Source organism: Cyprinus carpio, chromosome A19 (assembly GCF_018340385.1).
Source record: "Cyprinus carpio isolate SPL01 chromosome A19, ASM1834038v1, whole genome shotgun sequence".
NCBI classification, from domain to species: domain Eukaryota; kingdom Metazoa; phylum Chordata; class Actinopteri; order Cypriniformes; family Cyprinidae; genus Cyprinus; species Cyprinus carpio.
Window position 1 is genome coordinate 10,607,331 of NC_056590.1, and position 21,094 is coordinate 10,628,424.

At 36.8% G+C, this 21,094-nt stretch overlaps 1 protein-coding gene across 4 annotated transcripts; it reads left to right on the forward strand.

Annotated features, from left to right (window-relative positions):
* The first annotated feature begins 963 nt into the window (after positions 1-963).
* LOC109052782 (cingulin-like) lies at positions 964-20,105 on the forward strand. 4 transcript variants are annotated; one of them, XM_019070196.2, is made up of 21 exons: positions 964-1,217; positions 5,833-6,849; positions 7,298-7,398; positions 7,784-7,853; positions 11,961-12,076; positions 12,184-12,316; positions 12,890-13,102; positions 13,348-13,475; positions 14,632-14,658; positions 15,134-15,230; positions 15,359-15,562; positions 15,823-15,906; positions 16,061-16,303; positions 16,812-16,982; positions 17,274-17,435; positions 17,612-17,701; positions 17,818-17,901; positions 18,143-18,261; positions 18,353-18,461; positions 18,590-18,753; positions 19,063-20,105. In XM_019070196.2, the coding sequence occupies exons 1-21, from the start codon at positions 1,050-1,052 to the stop codon at positions 19,193-19,195; spliced, it is 3,633 nt and encodes a 1,210-aa protein (XP_018925741.2). In that variant the 5' UTR covers positions 964-1,049; the 3' UTR covers positions 19,196-20,105. The 4 variants fall into 4 exon arrangements, with proteins under 4 accessions (XP_018925741.2, XP_018925742.2, XP_018925743.2 ...); XM_019070197.2 differs by having other exon boundaries at positions 965-1,217; positions 15,362-15,562; XM_019070198.2 differs by lacking the exon at positions 14,632-14,658 and having other exon boundaries at positions 970-1,217.
* Positions 20,106-21,094: the final 989 nt, after the last annotated feature.

A 21,094-nucleotide genomic window follows, 5' to 3' on the forward strand; every position in this document is an offset into this window, starting at 1 on the left:
AACTTAAATTATCTCAGTCTTACGTTTTGAAGCTTCTCTGTTTTTAAAAGACTTACAAGTTGCTATTCAAACTATATGGTAAACTATACTCCATGGTTATAGAGTCAGACTTGTAACCCAAAGGTCGTGGGTTTGAGTCTCAGTACCGACAGGGATTGTATTTGGGGGGTGTGAATGACTAGCACCCTCTTCCACCTTCAATATCATGAGATGAGACCCTTGAGCAAGGCACCGAACCCCCAACTGCTCCCCACAGCAAAAAAAAGCCTGCCCTCTGCTCCAGGTGTGTGTTCACTACTCAGTGCTGTGTGTGTGCGCGCACTTGGATGGGTTAAATGCAGACCACTAATTCTGAGTGTGGGACACCATACGTAACTACACTCATGTCACTTTCACTTAATATGTTTGAAAACAAATAACCACATACCTTATTTTACTCAAAAAAAAAAAAAAGCTGTTTTAAATATCCGAGGAAACTCATGCATCAAAAATGCAAATTCTGAGTGTATAAACTAGTTAGTAATGCTAAAGTAAGCTATGAATGGCTGTATTCATGAAACATGAGCAGAACAAATGTCTAAATCATTCACAGAGCAATGATTTTGCAAATGATTAAGACAGAAATTTGTTCTAGTGTTTTTATTTGTTTAAAAAAAAAATCATATTTCCATTTTTGACACGGAATTATATTCTAATAAACCGACAAATCTGCCAACTAAAACTTTAATAAGAAAGAATGTTAAAAATAAAACTTAGTTTATCGGTCTTAAACCACTTGTTATGACTTTATGATAAACGTTTAGCTAGTTAATTTTCACAACATTATTATTGTTTCAATATTTTTTTTTTTTTTTTTTTTTTTAGTAAGTTGTTTTAAAACATTCAATTTTAACGGGAATAACAGTGGCATCAAGTTTCTTAAATTGGTTAATGGACGGGCCCTGAATTATTTGTATGTGATTGACATTGGATCTCGGCCAATCACGTGCTCGAATCGGCCGGCCTTGGGACCACTCTCCAGCCAATAAGCGCTCAAGAGGGGCAGATCGATGACGCAAAGGCAACAGGTTGTTTCGGAAAAAAACGCACTGACAGTTTTGCATGTACTGTCCATCCTTGGTCTCAACGAGGAGTTTTTAATAGACACTAAACTTAAAAAGAGCTTCTTTATTCTTTTGTGCCTTGTGAAGGCCAATGTTGAAGGTTTCGGAAAACAGGTAAGCAGAAGGAATGTCTTTGTTTACCCAGCGGTGTATGTATATTTGCCTTGGGCTTTTTGTTTTTGTTGCTGTTCATGGCTGCGGGTTTGTGTCCAGCCTTTCAGTTGTTATAATCCATAATCACATGGCTTCACAATTACGATGGAGTTCTGCTGAGCGAAGCAAAGAAACACCTGTTGCTTTGTGTCTAAAGGCTGGGTTACAGAAGATGCGCTGATCCAGGCTCTCCTCTAGAAAATAATAAAGTCACTATGACTTTGACCTGCGTTGATCTCAGTAGGACCGATCAGCATAATTTTTGTATATTATATAACGTTATATAGACAAAGATGCGAATTTTAAATTTTAAACATGATTTAAAGGGGGTTTTGATTGCATAGGTGTATGGTGTACCTTGTTGTCTATATCTTTTACAAAGTCAAAGAACAACAAAGCTAAACAATCCATCAGAATTGTATCCATAAAACCTTCATTGTATTATTAATGTAACTTTAACCCTGTATATTAAAATAGCATGCTGGTTTCGATCCCACCGATACTGACTGACTTGCTGGGTGGGTGTGACGCAATTTATAAAAAAAGAAGAAAAAAAAAAAAGAAAGAAAGTTTCATTCTGCACCTTTTCTTGTCCTTCCTCATCTCTCTCTAGTCATATCTGTGAACAGAGAAACTTATGTACAAGAGCAGCTCCTCTAAAAAGCGTCTGTCTCGGTGTAATTTAATATTTAGCTCTTGGTTATTTCCAACACTGCAACTAGAACATAGTGGAGTGTAACTGGCACAATAACTAAACCTAGCCTAAAACCCAAATTCTATCCTGTGTAGTATAGTAAACTGGCACATAAAATATAAATAATTAAACAATGAAATAATGACAGTGAATAAGTATACAAAAGATGTAGTCCTCATTGGCATATGCATTCTCACATGGATTGAATTTTACTTAAGAATGTTTTTTTTTAAGGGCTATTTAAAATTTCAAAATGAATATTTTTTTGTTTATGTGCTTGTATAGCAGTTACTGTATTTTGTCAACAAGAACTAGCCAAAAGCTATTATATTACTTTATGACAGTATAAGGAAAGAGCCTATATATATCCAGTTATGATATATAGACCCTGATATTAGCTTAAATTATTGTGATTGTCTGTTTAAGGTGACAAGAAAAACCTGATATAACACTCTAAAATGAACGTCATTGTATTAAATTACAAAACATCAAATCAGAAAATTGTATTAAAGAGAGCACACTACACATTTTTAAAAAGTCACAAAAATTAAGCAAAAATTAAGTACAATTTATTGCTATTCAAATTCATATGTTTGAATAGCAGTTTGTGGAATATGTTCATGTTCAGGTGGTTATTCTGCTCTGACACCTGTGTGAACTCGAGGAGAATTTACTTCAGACATCCAATTAAAATAACCATGGGACAAATTGGGGGAAAGAAATTAAAACAATGGCTCAGAGAAAAAAAAAAAAAAGTTATAAGTTGGTTAGAGAAATGGTCTAGCATAATTTTCACACAGTACAGAAGCCACTTGGTTAAGAGTCTGCTTTTTCGGGCCCATGTAAATTAGATAATATTTACTTTTCAAGTGATGAAAAGCGAAAAATGTCTATATTAGGGCTATAAAATTGACATAAATTGCATTTTCCCCAAAGAAGCACAAGCAAAGAAAACAATTAATGGATTATGTTTCAGACACGAGTACCCTCAGGGTACTCATTCTTTCAAAGAGAGTGGAAACTGTAAATAAAACCCTAACAAGGTATTTTTTTAAACAAGAGTTGTTTTTCTCAATATGTAGAGTTAAGTAAATCATCGTTTTTTTATTTCCATGTGAAATATGCAGCTGGGATGAGTCATGTTACTGTATGTGTTATTATAAACCTAAAGGTTCTGATGGATCTCATGATCTGTAACAGTGCATGCAGTGTTTGTGTGTACACATTTACATGAGTGGTTGACATAATGTGCTTTTTATGTGAGTCATGCATTCAGAACTGAAAAATCAATTTCTAGAAATTTAAGTTTGGTTTGAGTTTAAAGTTACTCTCTATGTTATTCACTGTTTCAAGGAATTGACGGAAAACCAAAGTGAATCCAAATTATAAGATTTTAAAGTCGACAGGAAATAAATCTATTTTCTAAATACATTTTTTCTTTTTTGATCATCTGTTAAATTCAAATGTAATTCAAAGAAAAAAATCTGTCACTACTTCCATTTCATCGCAATTTTAAATATACATTATGTTTGATAAATGTAGGGTTGCAAAGGGGTGGGAAATTTCTAAAGGTTTCTGGAATTTTACTCAAAATTTTCTGCCCCTTTGCAACCCTAGATGTGTCAAAACATTAACAGTAGTGTGGTTGAATTAAAAAGAAATTGAAAATGCAATTAAAAGCTATAGAATTTAAATGTGGTGTTATTATTACTGTTTACAGTAAAACTAAATATCAATAAAAAGATAAGCATGTGCACTAATTAACATGCTAAATCAAAGGCTTCATTTCAGTAGACTAATGATTAGAAATTATCTGATTTGCCTATTAGATTTTTTTTTTTATGTTAATGTTGCATAAAATAGGTCAGAAATGGGGTGTCGATTTGGTTTATTACAAAGAAATCAATCATCACATGCTTTTCTAAGTAGTCAAGTGTATGTGCAACAACCAAGAACAAGCAGCCATTCTGATGTCAGTTGGGACCCAGTGCCTTGTGGAGGTCGAAAATCACATCCACATAACTGTCCAGACCTGTTTTCATAAGTTTGTACCTTTTTAAAAAAATTTTTTTTCTTTTTTTCTGATAAGTATTTGTCACTTGTATGTTGTCTTAAGAATCTCAAGTTAAAAATGCACAGTTTTCACATAATTAATCTGCTCCTTAAACCAATGAGAAATCACATGGTGGGTTCCATTTCGCAGGAATGCTTGTAATCCCGCCTGTGTGAGGAAGACAATGGCTGACTTTGAGTAGCTAATCACACCTAATGGGTCAACAGAGGCACTGACAGTTATAATGTAACCAAATCCCCCTGTTTCAATAAGTTGTTCATTGATAGACCCAAGTTTGTGGCCTGTTATTTTAGTTCTCAATGTCTTCACAGTTTTTGCCCCCCAGCGTTATGCTGGTACATTATAAGTTTGTGTTTAACACAGGATGCAATGTACTGCTTCATGCACATAGCAATTGTTGTATAATGGTTGACTTGTATAGAGATTGCAGAAAGAAATTTGCTTCAAGACTTCAAGCAGCACACAGAGTCTGGTGAGGTGGTAAAACGAGGGCTTTAGATGATGCCCTGCATAACTCTGGATGTTTTCTGCATCACTTGCTTTGTACAATAGAGCACATATGCGTCTGTTTAAACACCAGTAACTCAGTTAATCAGCAGATTAGACTCAGCATTTTTGATCATTCACGCAAACATGCTATGTGGCGCTTTGATATGATTTGAGGAATGTTCCCATCACAGTGATAAGCTGTTTATTGAGCTAATGTTAGCTCTCCTGTGTAAAGGAACTGTGTTCTAGAAAAACAGGAAGACAGGAAGCGGAGTGGAATGTGCTAAAACCTGCTCCTACCAGCACACCTGTTTGCCATACACAAACAATATCTTTCTCTTTTCTAATGTGAGAAGACTCTTAATACCTGTGCGGATACCTGATAGCTGTGGCACGTACAAAACTGCTTTATATTTCTATTTACCAAAAAGTGGTCTCTTGGGAAATCAGTAGTATTAATAGTCCAAAAAGTTTTTGAAAGGTGATCCCAGATGGAATCTGCAAAACAGCTTCAAGTCTGATAGGACTGAATTGTGCACAGAAATATAAAGTATTTGCAGGCCGATGCTGAATTTTTCATCTTTTTCTGAAAAAGCTTAGATGCTTGAATGAATTGCTTGCCATTCTTGCTGTAAAAAAACTACCGTAATATAAAAAGAGAGTAGTATTCAATATGTTTTTTGTGTTCACAGTGTTAATTTTAGTTTTAGTCATTTTGGTACTAGCTTATTTTCTTCTATTTATTTGCCAAGCCAACATTTCAACAAATTTTTGTTTATTTCTTTAATATAGTTTTTCTATTTTATTTAATTTCAGTTTTATGTCAATTAACGGAAACTGTTTTTAATAGTTTTAGTTTCATTTAAGAATAACACTACTGGGATGTTTTTTGTTTTTAAAATTTCTTGTGAATGTTTTGTGGGCCCTAAACTCCATGCCAAGTTTTTATGAATCACAAGTACGTTCAATGGGTTGTAAAGCTTTATAAACAACGGCAGATTGTTCAGCTGACTTCGCATTGAAAAAAAAACATCTTTGCAAAGAATTTCCAGCAGACAAAAAAACTGAAGTGTGACTTCCTGTAGAACCTAAATATGATGCAATCTTTTGATCAGACTGTAAATCTATCCCTTTTTTTTAATTTGAAAATTTAAATATGGAGTCTACCCTGATTTGGTTCAATTCATGTTGCGGCTTCTTTGTGTATCTGTCCCCTCTTTGGGCTCTTCACATAGTCCACCAAACAGTCTAGCCTTTTAGTTTAGTCTCTAAATGGGCCAGTGCACTGATTTATTAAATTCTTTGTCTTGTTACCACAGCAGGTCACAATGAGCTCCCTCTCAGCAGACAGGAAGCCCCCTCTGGACTATGGTGTCCAGATTCGCTTCATCAAAGATTTGGATGACGGAGGGTTCCCAGACAGGAGTCGACTGGCCGGTGGAGTTGGTGGCATCAACAATGGGACTCCTTCACCGTCTAAGTATGGAGTAGCTGTGCGGGTGCAAGGCATTTCAGGACAGCCATATGTGGTGCTCAAGGATGGAGAAAAGGGGGACTCTTATGGGGTACAACTGAAGACTCAACCACAAATTCAGAGCTCAGCCCCAATTGTCTCTCAAACGTCCCCTTACAACACCCTGCTGCTGGGACAAAGGGAAGGGGCTCAGACTCCCCAGGGTTCTTATATCCCGGCTGTCCAACCTAGTTGTCCAGATGAGGATTTTGGGAGCCCCTTAAGGAGGCCACCTGGTGACGGACAGGCAGGGACTCAAGGAGAAGCCGAGGCCAGGTCTACAGAATGCCTCACCCCTTCTGCTGTGGCTCCCAAGGTGGACAAAAAGGATGATGATAGTTTTAACGAAGCAGGTCTTCGGAAGGTCAGGCAGAATGGTATTGGGAGTAGTCTGAATGGGACAGGGCTAAATGGAGCCTCATTGAATGATGACCAAGCCCCAGCTATAGACACCAAGTCACTGGCTCCCATTAATAAACTCATTAGCCGGTTTGGTGGTGGTAGTTCTGGTGATATTTCAAACTTAGAACCCCGAACTCGGCTTCATCTTGATAACCGAGTTAGGTCTCACAGTGTGGATGTCCTCAACAAACCTACAGATGAGCCCCCTACAACTTCACCAATGATAAACCCCTATGCTTCTATTACTTCAGCTACATTACCCAAACTTAGCTCACCGAAACCATCAACTGGCAGTCTAGGACGAGACTCCACCTCTGTGGCTAAAGTGGCTGCTATCCCCAATTCCAAACCCCTCACCTTCAGCCAATCACCAAAACTCTTTGTGCCCAAAGAGGGACCAACTGCTGTACCAAAGAAACCAGTGAGTCCTCAAGATCTTGTTCTTCTTCTTGCTTAAGTTGGCACACCTTTAACCACAGATCTGTCGCTACGTCCTTTTCAGTGTAACTTTAAAGGTGATTTTTTTTTTTTTTGGAATAGCATGCTTAAAAAGTCTGTAAACGTGTATAAAAATGTGTGTGGGTTTTTTCCCAGCCAATCAGAAAGTTTAGCTAGTTAAAAATGCTCTCTGCTTGTTAATACATATGGGATTGTTGTGCCATTGAGATGGCAAACATGGTTTTGGAAGGTGGATGTTTTTGAGAGGATGTAGTTCTCCATACACCTTTGGTTAGAGAACTGCCTCAAAGTTTTTTTATTGGCTAACATATGTTTTTTTTTGTTTGCCTTATTTCTCTGAACACCTATTTCAGTGATGTTGGTTAATTAGTAGGGTTTTATGTATTGTATTCCTGTATTTTTTTTTCCAGGTGACCCCTGACCTCATAAAGAGCCAGACCACGAGTGCAGAAAACGGAAATGGAGAGGATTCCCAGACCAAACAAGCTATTTACAACATACTTAAAGAAGGGTATGATGATTCTCTTACTTTACAGAGCCTCAAAGTTGCCTATAAATGTATTTCACAATATATCCAGTTGGTGAAGTGCATTCATAAAGACAAACATTATACTACTTTTTAACAGGCTGATATTACTGAAACAGCTGTAATATTGGAAGAGTGACTCGAGAGATAAACAAAATTATATTTTGTAAGCTTATACTCAACAAATAGTAACATGCTGATTTGCAATGCACTAGCATCCAACCAGAATATCATGTAAACATGCTTAAAACCACTCAAAACACCCTAGTAACCCTGGCAACATACTGGCATACTTACATTTTCTTAATACATGCCATAATCTAGTCTGTCTCTGGCTCATTCAATTTCCTTTTCTATTTTCTAACACTAGGTCTATTGAGAGTGAGTCAGCCATCAATCACAAAGCAAGCCTCATTCATGAAGGGTTCTGTGGGGTGAAGGTAAGCATGCTTGTATTCAATAAATCAGTTTGCATTTCCCAGCAGTGAATAGCGCTCAGCAGTGTCTGCTGAATGAGGAAACTACATCTAGAGAGGGTGTGTGTGTGTGTGTGTGTGTGTGTGTGTGCCCATATTTTGCGTATCGGTCCCTGTTTTGCATGATTTGTGAGCGTGTGTTTTGAAAGAGAGAATGTAACAGAGAAAGATATTTCGAGACAACAGCGACAAGACTGTATCTTTGTGAAGAAATGAGCGTGCTTGTAAAAAAAAGTTTAAAATGGACAATAAACATGATTATGTATTTTAAAGAGTAGACCAGCTAATAAGAGGCTTTATTTAAAGGGGCAGTACACCAAAAATTAAATTCTGTTTTTCATTTTGTTAATCCTCATGTTGTTACAATCGCATATAAATTTCTTTGTTTCATGGAACACAAAAGGTGACTTTGAGGGAAAATCCTGGCCAAAGTAATAACATTTTAAGTATTAATTAGAATTTAACTATAATTTATTCAGTTTAAATATTAACTTGGCCTGTCAAGCTCCAAAATGATAAAAAAGCACCATGAAAGTAGTCCATATGGCTTACATGCTATATTTCAGTTTGCTGAAGTGATTTGATAGGCTACTCAGGCTATTCACTTATTTTTCCTAAAATGTTGTTGCTGAGAGATGTCGATTGTCTAATTTGTTAACGAATCATACTTTTGAATTGGATCTTTTCAGTGAACATTGATCCAGGTCACAAAATCAGTTTGTTCATTTATTCGTTCATGAATTGGACAGATCCAGTTCTCATAGTAACATCAGAATGGACAATTATCAATGAACAACAACTTATATTCTGTTACTTAAAGTTTGTTGCTCACACAAAGCTATCATATGACTACAGAAGACATCATGATATTTAATGATCACTTAATATTTTTATAAAGCTTTTGTCCTTTTTGGAGCTTAACCGCCCCAGTCCTCATTCACTTTTTATTAAATTGAAAAGTGGCAAGGATATTGACTGAAAGAAAAGCACCTTTTGTGTCTTCATGAGAAGAATGAAGATCATTCAGCTTTAGAACAAAAATGAAAGTTTGTAAATAATTTTCATTTTGTGGGAAATATCTCTTTAAATACAGAGTTTCTGTATCTTCATAAACACATGCATGGCCGTGCGTGTCTGTATAATATTGTTAGCCTATGTGTTTGCATAAGCTTCCCGCATGTGAAATATCCTCCTGCGGTCTCTTGGCAACCATCGTCTCAACAAGGAAAGCTGATTAAGGCTGCGTCATTCCATCAATAATTAAGTTACACTGGAAATGGAAGCCTGTGAGGGAGGGTTTCCCCTCAACCTGGGGGCCCTCAGCATGTCTGTTTGGGTTAATGGTTTTAATGGGCACTTGTACTTGTTTGCACTCTTACGCTGTCATATCCCACTAAGCGCTCGTCCATGCATGATAAACTCTGTTGTTGTTGTGGGCAGTATTGCTGGGAGACGTTGTGACTGTTGTTATTTAAGCTCATTTAACTACTGTTAAAAAGTTTGGACAGTAAAGACATTTATTAATGTTAACATATTAACATTTTTAATGTTATAAACAATTTCTATCTAAAATAAATGCTGAAAATTAGTCCTGAAAAATAAAAAATTTAAAAAATGCTGGTGAGCAAAAGAGACTTTTTTTCAAAAACTTAAAAAACAGATCCCACACTTTTGAACACTAGTGTATGATGATTAGCTGAGCTGATGTGATGCAGTTAGGTTGTATTTTTTCTAATAATTATCTACATGTCTAATTGTTTTGATTTACATTGGTTCTAGAAGTTTAATTCATACTTTAATAGTACTTTAATGTGTTCTTTTTTTATTCAAGAAGTAATTTTAGATCCTGCAACACAAGAGGTCAGTTCAAATGACCTGGTAGTAGCCATGTGTGGTCATTATAATGATGGCAACAGCAGCTGAATGGTCTGATGGGATATCCTAGAGGACTGGGTTATTTGAGCAGCAGATAGCTGCCTGCTGGCAGTGTGTGTATGTTTCAGATCTAATAATTAGTTAGTTTTATGTTTCCTCATTAAATTAAGATCAGCCATGTGCAGTAATAAGATAATTCATTTAAGGCGTATCTGTGTCAGGACAGGAGTCACTCAGAAACTAATCATGTGATTGACAGTAAGAATAACTTGTGTAGTGTAGATACGATGGCTAAGACAGGATGTAGTGATTCCTGAGGGGACATTTGAAGCAAAATTGCTGCTGTTAGATGAATACATAGCTCCAAGATAACACCGATCATCCTCCTTGTAGAAATAAGCATGTTTGTTTTGGGGCTGCAACTTGTATGAACTAAGCTACGTGTTCTGGTTTTTATAAGGCCCATTGGTGGCAAATTGAAAGACTTTTTGTTTAATAAAAATAAAAATAGAAACAAATTCTTATATGGTTCTAGCACAGTAGTTCAACTTTTAATTTTTCAGGTCCTCTTCGTATCTTATGCTTAATTCAGGGAATTCTTTGTTTATTGGTGGAGGTAGCATTAAAGGGTTAATTCACCCAAATATAAAAAATAGGCTGTGTTTTACTCACCCCCGAGGCATCATAGGTGTATATGACTTTCTTCTTTCAGACGAATCCAGTCGGAGTTGTATTAAAAATAGTTTTTGATGTTTCAAGCTCTATCATTGCAGTCAGTGTTGCATTCCTTCAGGTCCAAAAGAAGTGAAATAAAAAGCGCCCTTCCACACAGCTCCGGGAGTGAACAAAGGCCTCCTGTAGCGACTCGATGTGTTTTTGTAAGAAAAATATCCATATATACAAAATGTAATATTCACTTTAATCTAGCTTGTGCCAACAGTTGTACACAGAAGCAGTTCCGGGAGCATGACGTATGAGGTCAGCTTTGTGCATGCGCCGGTGAATCTCGTGAAAACCAACAGGATCAAAAACAGTAAAGGAAAACCAGTCTCCTCTTGGCTTATATCGAAATCCTCCCACATTCTCCTTTACAAATCCTAATTTTGTAGTGACAGTTGTTTTGATATCTCACTTCTGAGCGGCGCATGCACAAAGCTGACCTCAAAAGTCATCAGCCCAGAACTGCTTCCATGTATAACAGTGAGTGCAAGCTAGATTCAAGTGATTATTATGTTTTGAATATGGATATTTTTCTTATTAAAATGCATAGATTTGCTACAGGAGGCCTTTGTTCACCCCCCGGAGCCGTGTGTGAGAAGTGCCCTTTAAACTTTTATTATGGAAGTGCCCTTTATTTAACGTCTTTTAGACTGAAGCAATGCAACACTGACTGCATTGATAGAGCTTGAATGATCAAAGACAATTTTTAATGACTGAATTCGTCTGAAAGAAGAAAGTTATATACACCTAGGATGCCTCGGGGGTGAGTAAAACACAGCCTAATTTTCAATTTTGGGTGAACTAACCCTTTGAGCAGTTATTAAATGTATTTATTTAAATAAATGAATAAATATGAAAAATATTTATTTACTGTACTTATCATGTTGATTCTGGTTTCAAAACAGAAAACAATTTCCACTTGTCCCCCAATTTGTGAAAACATTATTATTTATTATTTTTATATTACTTACCATATAAGTTGGATAATTGTTTAGTTCTGGTGGTTTCCAGTTGACTATGTGTTGACATGACCCTGTGTGATAAAATCACTTACTAATCTTGTCTGTGGAAAGCTATTCAGTCTTTTAATTCCTGACATAACCACGTTAAGTCAGTAAACCCTGTAACTTTCATATAATGCACGTAAGATACCAGGAAGGAGTTTTTACGGGATTTACTTCAGTAATGTAAAGCCTGTTCAGCTGCCGTGAACAGTAGCCCTGCCACTACAAGGATGATTTAAATAACTTCAAAGATCACACATTTTGACACAAGTGCTTTGATGAAAATATGAGCTTCTGCTTCCATTCCTGCTTTTAAACCCATAGGCTTCTATTGTAAATGCATTAGTGTAAGTGTGAATTTTCTTTGCTAATCAACAGCATGCTGTCAGTAAAGCTTTATTTGTTTGAAAAGCCGGATCACTACATTAATTGTTCAAACTCATTGGGGTTTTGTGCTTCACATGGTCCACAGATCTTAGTGACTGACAGCAATATGAAGACTGAACTGGAGCAAGCGTTCAACAAAAACACACAATTACAGCAACTCCTGGACAAGACCAAGAGAGAACTGCAGGAAAACCAGGACCAGTGAGTCTCTGTTTGCATTATTAACATCTAAACATAAAGCAAATGTGCATTTTCAACAGAAAATATAACCCTGTGGAGTTTGTCTAATATGTTCCTTCTGTGTTCAGAATGGTGGAGCTGCGTATGGATCGAGAGGCAGCGGAGTCTCGCTTACAGCAGCAGGAGGATCAGCTAGCTCAGCTCCAGGAGGAGCTCAGACGAACGCTGGAAAACTCACCTCAGTCCGATGCAATGCAGCTAGTATGCACACAAACAAACAACATACAGAATGATTGTGGTGTCTGCCATTATTGACCCTTACTCAGCCTTTTTAATGCTTTAAATTCCTTACAACATATTGCACCAAGATGTGTATTATTCATTGTTTAAAGTGTAATTAAACACAAACTCCAGGTAATCAAATTGAAAAGGTATGCAACATTAGATACACTGTATCTACACACACATTGGGGATGTCAAAAGTATCGATGTCGGTACTAAAATTAAAAAAATGTGAGGATGCCAGCATTTCCGCGTAGCATTTTAAACACTGTTGTGCAGATTCTCAAACACCTCTGACTGGCCATTGTTCACGCATTCAACAGATATGTCTGTAATTGGCTACAATGATCATCGCTTACACAGATACACACTATAATTATGAAGTGACTAAACATTTGCCACTCTGCCACCCAAAGTTGCTTTTCCAACTCATTTGCTCTTATCATTTAAAAAAATCTATAAAATAAAGTTTTTTTTTTTTTTTACATTTTAGATTTGTAAGTACATTTATGTTGCATACATATTTCCCTTAAACACTGTTTTTCTCTGCAGGACTTGATGACGGTGCAGGCAGAGCTGTCAGAGTCTCTGATGCTGAAGCAGAAACTGGAGGACACACTGAGGCAGAGAGAGCGAGAGCTCACTGCTCTGAAAGGGGCCCTGAAGGATGAGGTGGAGTCCCATGATAAAGAGATAGAGGCCATGAGAGAGCAGTACAGTCAAGACATGGATGCCCTGCGTCACAGCATGGAGACTGTCTCACAGGTGAACATGCACAACATTGCCTATGTCTCACGTTCCAAGTCCCTGCGGGGATTAACATGGAAGAGAAATGTTTGATCACTTGTCACATCATGCCTGATACCTAGGCTGGATCGATTCAGATGTGTGATCTGTTTTGTTGTCCAAACTATTGTGAGAAGAACTTTTAAGCATCTTGAATGGGGGCAAAGTACAGAATTGAAATTTTCACTGATACCTGTTGTCTTTTTCTCTGGCCTTATCCACAGTCTCAGCTGGAAATCGAGGAGGAGCGTCAGAAGGTGAATGCCTCCATTCTGGCTCTGGAGGAGGAGCTAGAGGGGTACAAAGAGCAGAGTGACCAATGGAAGAAGCAGCTTAGCTACACCAACAGAGAGTAAGCTCTGACACATGAAACATCAAGTTTTGAAATATTATATGGTGATGCCAATATTTTGCTGAATCCCAATAAAATGAGCGACAGTGGTCATTGGTGATGTGATGTGGATGGGTCCAATGACAAAGTTGGGAAGTGTTTAATTTTATGCAGATGAGCAGTGAAGCCCACCAGTAACGATAGGGCATCCAGCATTAGGAGCAGCCACTATAGGTAATAACCACCAGAGTTAAAATTACAGTATTTTAGCAGCATATGTTCATATCTAAGCCACCTTAATCACTTAGAATTTTTTTTTATAATTGTTTTAAAAGGTGTTTAATAAGATCTTAAGGTGTTGTTCCAATGTTCAAGTCCATATTTGTCTAAGGAGTTAAGAGGGTCATCTGTGATCATATTCAAACAACCTTGTGACAACACCCTTTGTTAACATTTAGTGTTATCTTGAGGACTTCAGTACGTATGATGAATGTTTGGCTAGAATTTTGTCATCTTGTCCTGTAGGCTAAAAGGTCCACATTTAATTTAACTGAAGAGCTACTTCAAACATAGAAACTGTTATTATCCTGCATTCAGTTCACTAAAAATATTAGGGTCTTTCAGATCTGTTATGCTCACCAAAGCAAAATTTGAATATCATTTGAAATGTAATTTATTGCTGTCAATACTCCAGTCTTCAGTGTCACATGATCCATCAGAAAGCATTCTAATATGCTGATTTGTTGCTCAAGAAACATTTCTTATTAGCACTGTTGAAAACCATATGGCTGATTCTTTGAATATAATTTTTTTTTTCACTGTCATTTGACTTGACTAATTTGGTAAATGTAATGCATCCTTGTGGAGAATACAAAGTATACAATTCTTTAAAAAATAAAATAAATACTGACCCCAAACTTTTGAATGGTACTGTATGTTGAGAACAGAGATGTTCTAAAGGACATTTGAGTTTTTAGAGCAGGATTTGACTCAGATTAAATCTCATAATCATGTCCCAAAGGTTTCATTATCTGTTTTATATGTTGTCTTTGTTTGTCTGCATTTTTTTAAATGTGTTTTATGAGTTTCATGCTATATGTTCATGTCTGTTGTGTTTGTTCAATGTTTATTGTTGTCTTTCTGTTGCATGTGGTCACTTCTGGTTCTTGTCTGCCAGGCGGGGGCAGTGCAGCGCATTTCAAAAGTGAGACAGAGTCCTGTAGATGCACAACTACTGACACCTCAGCAGAAATTAATCATCAGTTAACTACGATTGATGAAGTGTTTTAGTGTCAAATCTGGCACCCTAAACTAGAATCTATTATCCTGGTTTCAATTTGGCTGCAATTCAGCGATTAATTAAGACTAATCAAAATAAAATCCTTTAATCTTACTGTCTGAGCTGATGCATCGAATACAATAACATAGTACTTCTATTAATATGTCAAATGTTCTTGTGCAGGAGATTCAAATTGACGCTCAAATGAATCTTCTTGATCAAATCTTTTCATATGTCATGAATCATTTCAGTTCTGTTCATGATTCTGAAAAAACACAGATCTTTCTATAGGATGTTGATTCTTCTACTGGATGAAATCATTGTAGTGGATAGCTGCACTAACATTGAATGTAATATTGTGTGTTGGTGTGTTTTAATTAGTGTTTGTCTCACTGGACAGGCTGCTGCAGGCTCAGCAGGAGAAGGAGGAACTGGAAGAGAAGCTGCTCGCAGTAAAGAAACAGACTGATGAAACTGATTCAAACTGTTTAATGAGGGTAAGATACAAATAGAAGTGCCACAATCAGTTTTCTGTCTGTGACACCTAACTGTTCACTGTGAATGCTGAATTTTAAGACATGGATATGTTTTTTAGTGTGGTATATGTAACATTGCATTTTTGCAGCAGTGCCGAGACGATTTGAAGAAAGCTCTTTCAGAAGTGGAAAAACAAAAAGCAGAGACAGCAAAAAGGGAAGAGGAGCTTAAAAAAGTATCAAGAGCCAATGAGAATCGAGAGAAGGAGCTGAAGGCAGAGATTGACAGACTAATAGATCAGTCTAAGAAAGACAAAGAGGAACTTGCAAAAATACTGGAGAAAACAAAACAGGTGATTCTTGAAATGATGATAGTTAAAACCTAACAGGGTGCATTAAATCCTATTTCATCCATATTTGTTTTTGTCTTTACTCGACATATTTAGGAAATACCACCCACACTAGATCTCACTGATCTCGCTTGACATGCTGAATTTTAAAGAGGAAATATGTTCTGATGTACTGGAATTTTTTTCACTTTCCTCGAGGAAAAGAAAAAGTACTGTAAATGTAATATTTGTTGCCTTATTCTATTTACTTCCTGTTTGCATAGCCCTCCACATCAGAGCAATCTCAAGAAAGCAACCTAGAACTTCAAGAGGCCAATGCTCGCTTAAGAGAGAGAATAGCACGCATGGTAAAACACCCCTAAAAATCCAAAATAGCCTTTTGCATTTAAGCATTTTGTTTTAAAATGATTAGCATAACCATTTATCTCTTCTGCTTTAGCTTAGTCTTCTATGTACAATTAGTGTATTTTCTTTTAACCCTCTTTTCCTCTTCCTTTCCAGACACGCCTGCACTCCAGTGTTCCTGACAGCTCCTCAGATGTTCTGGAGGACGAGAACCGGAGCCTGAGGAACCAGCTGGAGGAGTCCCGGCGTGCAGCTTCTCGACTGGGTCAGGAGAAAGAGGAGCTCAGCAGACGGTTGGAGGAGAGGGAGAGAGAAAGGGAAGCACTGAGACGTGGCAAGAGCGACCTGGAGGAGCAGAAGAGACTGCTGGACCGAGCACTGGAGAAGATCAGTAAGGAGGTGAATGTGTTTTTTGCTCCATTAAAAAGTGCTTCTATTTATTATGGTTATATTTTAAATTTTTTAATGTATACATCCAATACTGTTCAAAATTTGGTGTTGGTACGATATTTTTAAAATGTTTTTGAAAGAAGTCTCTTATGTTCACCAAGGTTGCATTTATTTGATCACAAATACAGTAAAAACAGCAATATTGTGAAATATCATTGCAAATGAAAATAGCTGTTTTCTATGTACATATATTTTCAAATGTAATTTATTCCTGTGATGCATCATTACTCCAGTCTTCAGTGTCACATGATCCTTTAGAAATCATTCCGATGTGCTGATTTGCTGTGCAGAAACATTTCTTATTTTTATCAATGTTGAAAATACTCGTGCTGCTTAATATTTTTGTGGAAACTGTGATAGATTTTTTTCAGGATTCTTTGAATAGAAGGTTTAACAGCATTTATTTGAAATAGAAATATTGTAATTGTTTTTTATGTTCTTCATTTCTTGCTGTCAGATGGAGACTATGATGGGAGATTCACGTCAGTCGGTGCAGGTTCTTCAGTCTCAGTTGGATGAATTCCGAGATCGTTCTCGTAGAGAGCTGCAGGACGCTCAGAGACTCAGTAAGGACAGGCTGGTTGAGCTACAGAGAGTGCAGGCCCTCCTAAAATCCACCCAGGAGGAGGTGAGACAGACCATGTTTCACTACATACACATAATGCTAAAGTACAACAGTGTTTATAATGCAAAAAGCAGTAATTCTAGTTACATCCTTCATGAAAATCAAGACACTATCTGTGAGAATATTCCCACTGCTCCCATCCATCAGCACATTTACAACTATTGCTATTGCCTTTGGATATTTGTGTCCTCTGGTCCTTTAATCTGCCTCTGGTTTGAACTTACAACCTTCCAGTTCAGAACTCAATCACACCATAGATAAGAGACTCCGTGCTTTGTTCTGTGTGTTTCTCAGGTGTCCCGTCTGAAGAAAGAACTGCTGTCATGCTCAGAGGAGAGGGACAGCGCTCAGCTGGATAAAGAGCTGCTGAACAGCCGTCTCAAACACCTGGAGAATGAGCTGGAGACGGAGAGAAGCTCACAGACGGACCGCAGCAGAGAGATCCGTCTGATAGAGGTAACTGTGTATGTTTGGCACCTGGACTTTTGAGTGAAACCAAAAGTCTCTTTTTAGGGGCTTCGTTGAATGTCTATGTGATCAAGAGTAACAGGAAAGAAGAACAGGGAGATGCCTATAGCTTCGTTTCAGTGATGTTTGTTAATGTACCTTTTATCTTCATAAAAATGTTTCAGGACAAAGTGAAGACATTAGAGATTGAGTTGGATGAGGAGAAGAGTGGAGCAGAGCTACTAAATGAACGCATCGCTCGCAGTCGAGAGCAGGTACACAGACGCACATTAGTTAAAGGCTGCTTTTTATTTGTCATATTTATGTTTTTGTTTGCAAGCACAAGCTATACACAAGCAAGGGTATAGATTTAATTGTTATTTTTTTCTAGGTGGATCAGCTCCGTTCTGAACTGATGCAGGAACGTTCAGCCAGACATGATCTTGAGATGGATAAGAGTGCACTAGAGAGACAGGTACACACCGATACCTTTCTAATAGACTTGGTTCTAAATTAAGATTATTATAATTGCTTTAACAAACACTGATCTGAAATAATATAGTAATGCAGTTTACCCCAGATTTATTTAATCACATTAGTATGATGCACTTTTGTCACCATTAATAATTTTATAATGTATGTATCTATGTATATGTTTAAATCCTTCATTCTGTCGTCGCTCGATATTTCATCTATCGTCTCTCTTGGTCTCTCAGGTGAAGGAGTTGAAGTCTCGTATTGCTGATATGGGCTCTCAGACTCGTCCCTCTGCTGGAGTCACGATGCTAGAAAACAAGATTCAGGAGCTGGAGGACCGTTTGCGTAGTGAAGAGAGGTACAGAACTGGACAAGCACAACTCAATCAGCACATAACTAGATATTAATCAATAAAGCATCCATGTATCCACTGTCTTTTGTGCATTTAGAGAAAAAAACACCATTGTAGTAGCTCAGAGGAGATTGGACAGGAAACTTAAGGACGTGACGGCCACCCTGGACCAGGAGCGAAGTCAACACGCTGAACAGAGAGACCAGGCAAGCGCGCACACACATTTAAAGATGCATGTATTTTTCATGTAGGGTATGTACTTATCATTCCTGTAAATGTATAGACATAGCTGTGTTTGTATCTAAACAGCTGCTGCGTGTTTGTGTCTCTCCAGCTGTCTCTGCGAGTGAAGGCTCTGAAGCGGCAGCTGGATGAGAGCGAGGGGGAGGTGGAGCGTCTGGAGGGCGTCAGACGGAAGGTTCTGCGGGATCTTGAGGAGCAGCGGGAGCTGCAGGAGGCACTGCAGGTCAAAGTCAACGCACTGGAGAACGAGCTCAAGTGAGTTTTCTATCAAATATCCATATCAAATAATTAAGAATACTGTATATACATAAGATACATATATGTCAGACATGCCTTATGTGAAAAAGCTTCACTGTCTTGAAAACATCTGAGCTAATGTAAATGTAGAAGTCAGTAGTGTGCTACTTTTAGCAAGTTACATACAGTTTTGTTGAATGAACATTTTTAATGGTTGTTTTTATTAACATTCTGGCCACTAGAGGGTGCACTTACAGTTCTAAATTATTAACAGGCCTATGGCTGATACTCTCTTATAATGTGTGTGTGTGTGTGATTGTTTGTTAGGAGGAAGGTTCAACAGTCACGACGCCCAGCTCTGGAAAGCACCTTGAGTTCTGAGGAAGAGGAGAGTTACTCAGACTCAAAAAGCATCACGTCTATTCTCACTGAAACGCCACTTCAGACCACCAACTGTTAAAGCCTGAACGAGAGCGGGGGAAAATGTGGTTTTGCATACACTTGATTTTGCATACACTTGAGTTTTCTGGTAAATGTAAAAATAACAGAAGAGACATGAAGGATATAAATGGTGTGGGTGCTGGTGTTTTCAACAAAAAGTGATGTCAGGTGTGTTTTACATTGTTAATGAGATAGATGGGGTTGAAGGCCTAATAAAGCAGTCAGTGTGAAGATTTGTCAACCAAAAGCTCCTTTAGTATTGTTTTGCTAAAACTGGTTAATTCTGAAGAAAAATTGTTTGTTCTTACTCTGTTTATGAGTGTCATGTTGTTTGTTTTAGGAAGACTCAATGTAAATATTATTTGTATAAAATGTTATGGTTTTTGACATCCTTAATCATATTACTGAAATTCCCTGTGGTAATTGGAAACAAAAATAATGAAGGATTTTATCTTTATACATGATGGAATGTATAAATCATAATGTCAAGTGTTCTCCTTATTATCTTTAATGTTACGCACTAGTGCAAATTATAAAGAAGGATATTTAGAAGGCTTATTATTGTGTTGCTTTAATTTGAGAATTAAACTTGCACTATGAATGACACCTTTTGTGCCAAGACAGAAAAAAGAAAAAATCTTTTGATGTAATGGCATTGAAATATTAGCCTTCAATTTTTTCATACATTTAGAAAGCTAATAAAAATTAAGCTGCTTTTTTGATCATTTTACCAGAGACCTATATGTTCTATACTGTATATTCAGATTTATCACAATGTATTTACCACTCATATAATAATTTGTAACTCTTAAAGATGTTGTTTGAAACACAACTTCATAATACACTGTACAATATTAGATATGTATATACTGTCCCGTGTTTAAAGTTTATTCTTCCACTACACAGTAAAAGTAACTTTTGTCACATTACTTTGATGTGTTTTCATTTTACTGCAAAATTTTCTAGTAATGCTGCATCTCCCCTTTATGTTGTTTATTTCTCAGCTTCAGTCAGTGTCATGTAAACACTATTCAGCATTTTTGTTTTTACCATAAACTGCAAACATCTTTGTTCATCATAGACTGTAATATGGGTTTAGCCTTAAAGTAAACCATTTTATATTATATAGATTTGCAGTTATTGGTGTAAAGAAATGTTTTGCCCATTGATGCTTCAAAAAAAGAAAAGAAAAAAAAAAAATTCAGAGTGCAGTTTTAGTACAGGTCAATAAATTGTAAACTGTTTGTACATGTGTATGGATAAGTGCTATATAAAGTGCTTATAAAGAAAAAGGCCAGTGTTTTCAAGTCTAAAATATTAGACTGCAGAGACCAAATGGTATAGAGCTTATATATATGTGTTGTTGTTTTTTTTTTTTTTCAAAAATATGATTTATTCTTAAGCAACATTCTCATCAGTTTTCTATGAGCTGTGACATAAATCTGTGTGTTTTTTATATTTTATCCAAAGGACATTTTTTTTCCTTTATAGAGGGCATTTTCCCACTAATCTCATTTCAAATGCTTACATTTGATCTATAAATTCACATATAATAATGTGATTATCTATACATTATCAAATTAAATCATTAACACTGAAAAATACAACTTTTAAATATTTTTGAATATACAAACAAGAAATGATGGTGGAAATTATACTTTTCAAACGCCAGCAGTGAGCTTTTAATGAGTGAGTCATTGAGTCGTTCATTCAAACGATTCGTTCAAACAGCAGATTCATCAGATGTTTATGCATGCAACACTTTTGACTCAACCGATTCGTTCAAAACACGGAAACAATCAGCAATGAATCGGCTGGTTGCTGTGAGATGCGATGTGTTTCCACCTAAAATGTAAGTGACTTAATATTATTGCATTTGCTTTACCATTTACCATGTACATTGCATACCAAAGTCATG

Bases quoted from the DNA above. Each gene is read 5' to 3' on its own strand.
- LOC109052782 (XM_019070196.2), top strand. From the start codon at position 1,050: ATGACGCAAAGGCAACAGGTTGTTTCGGAAAAAAACGCACTGACAGTT. The intron at 7,399-7,783 runs GTATGATGATTC...TTCTAACACTAG, and splicing joins TACAACATACTTAAAGAAGG to GTCTATTGAGAGTGAGTCAG. The intron at 14,659-15,133 runs GTGAGACAGAGT...CTCACTGGACAG, and splicing joins CAGTGCAGCGCATTTCAAAA to GCTGCTGCAGGCTCAGCAGG.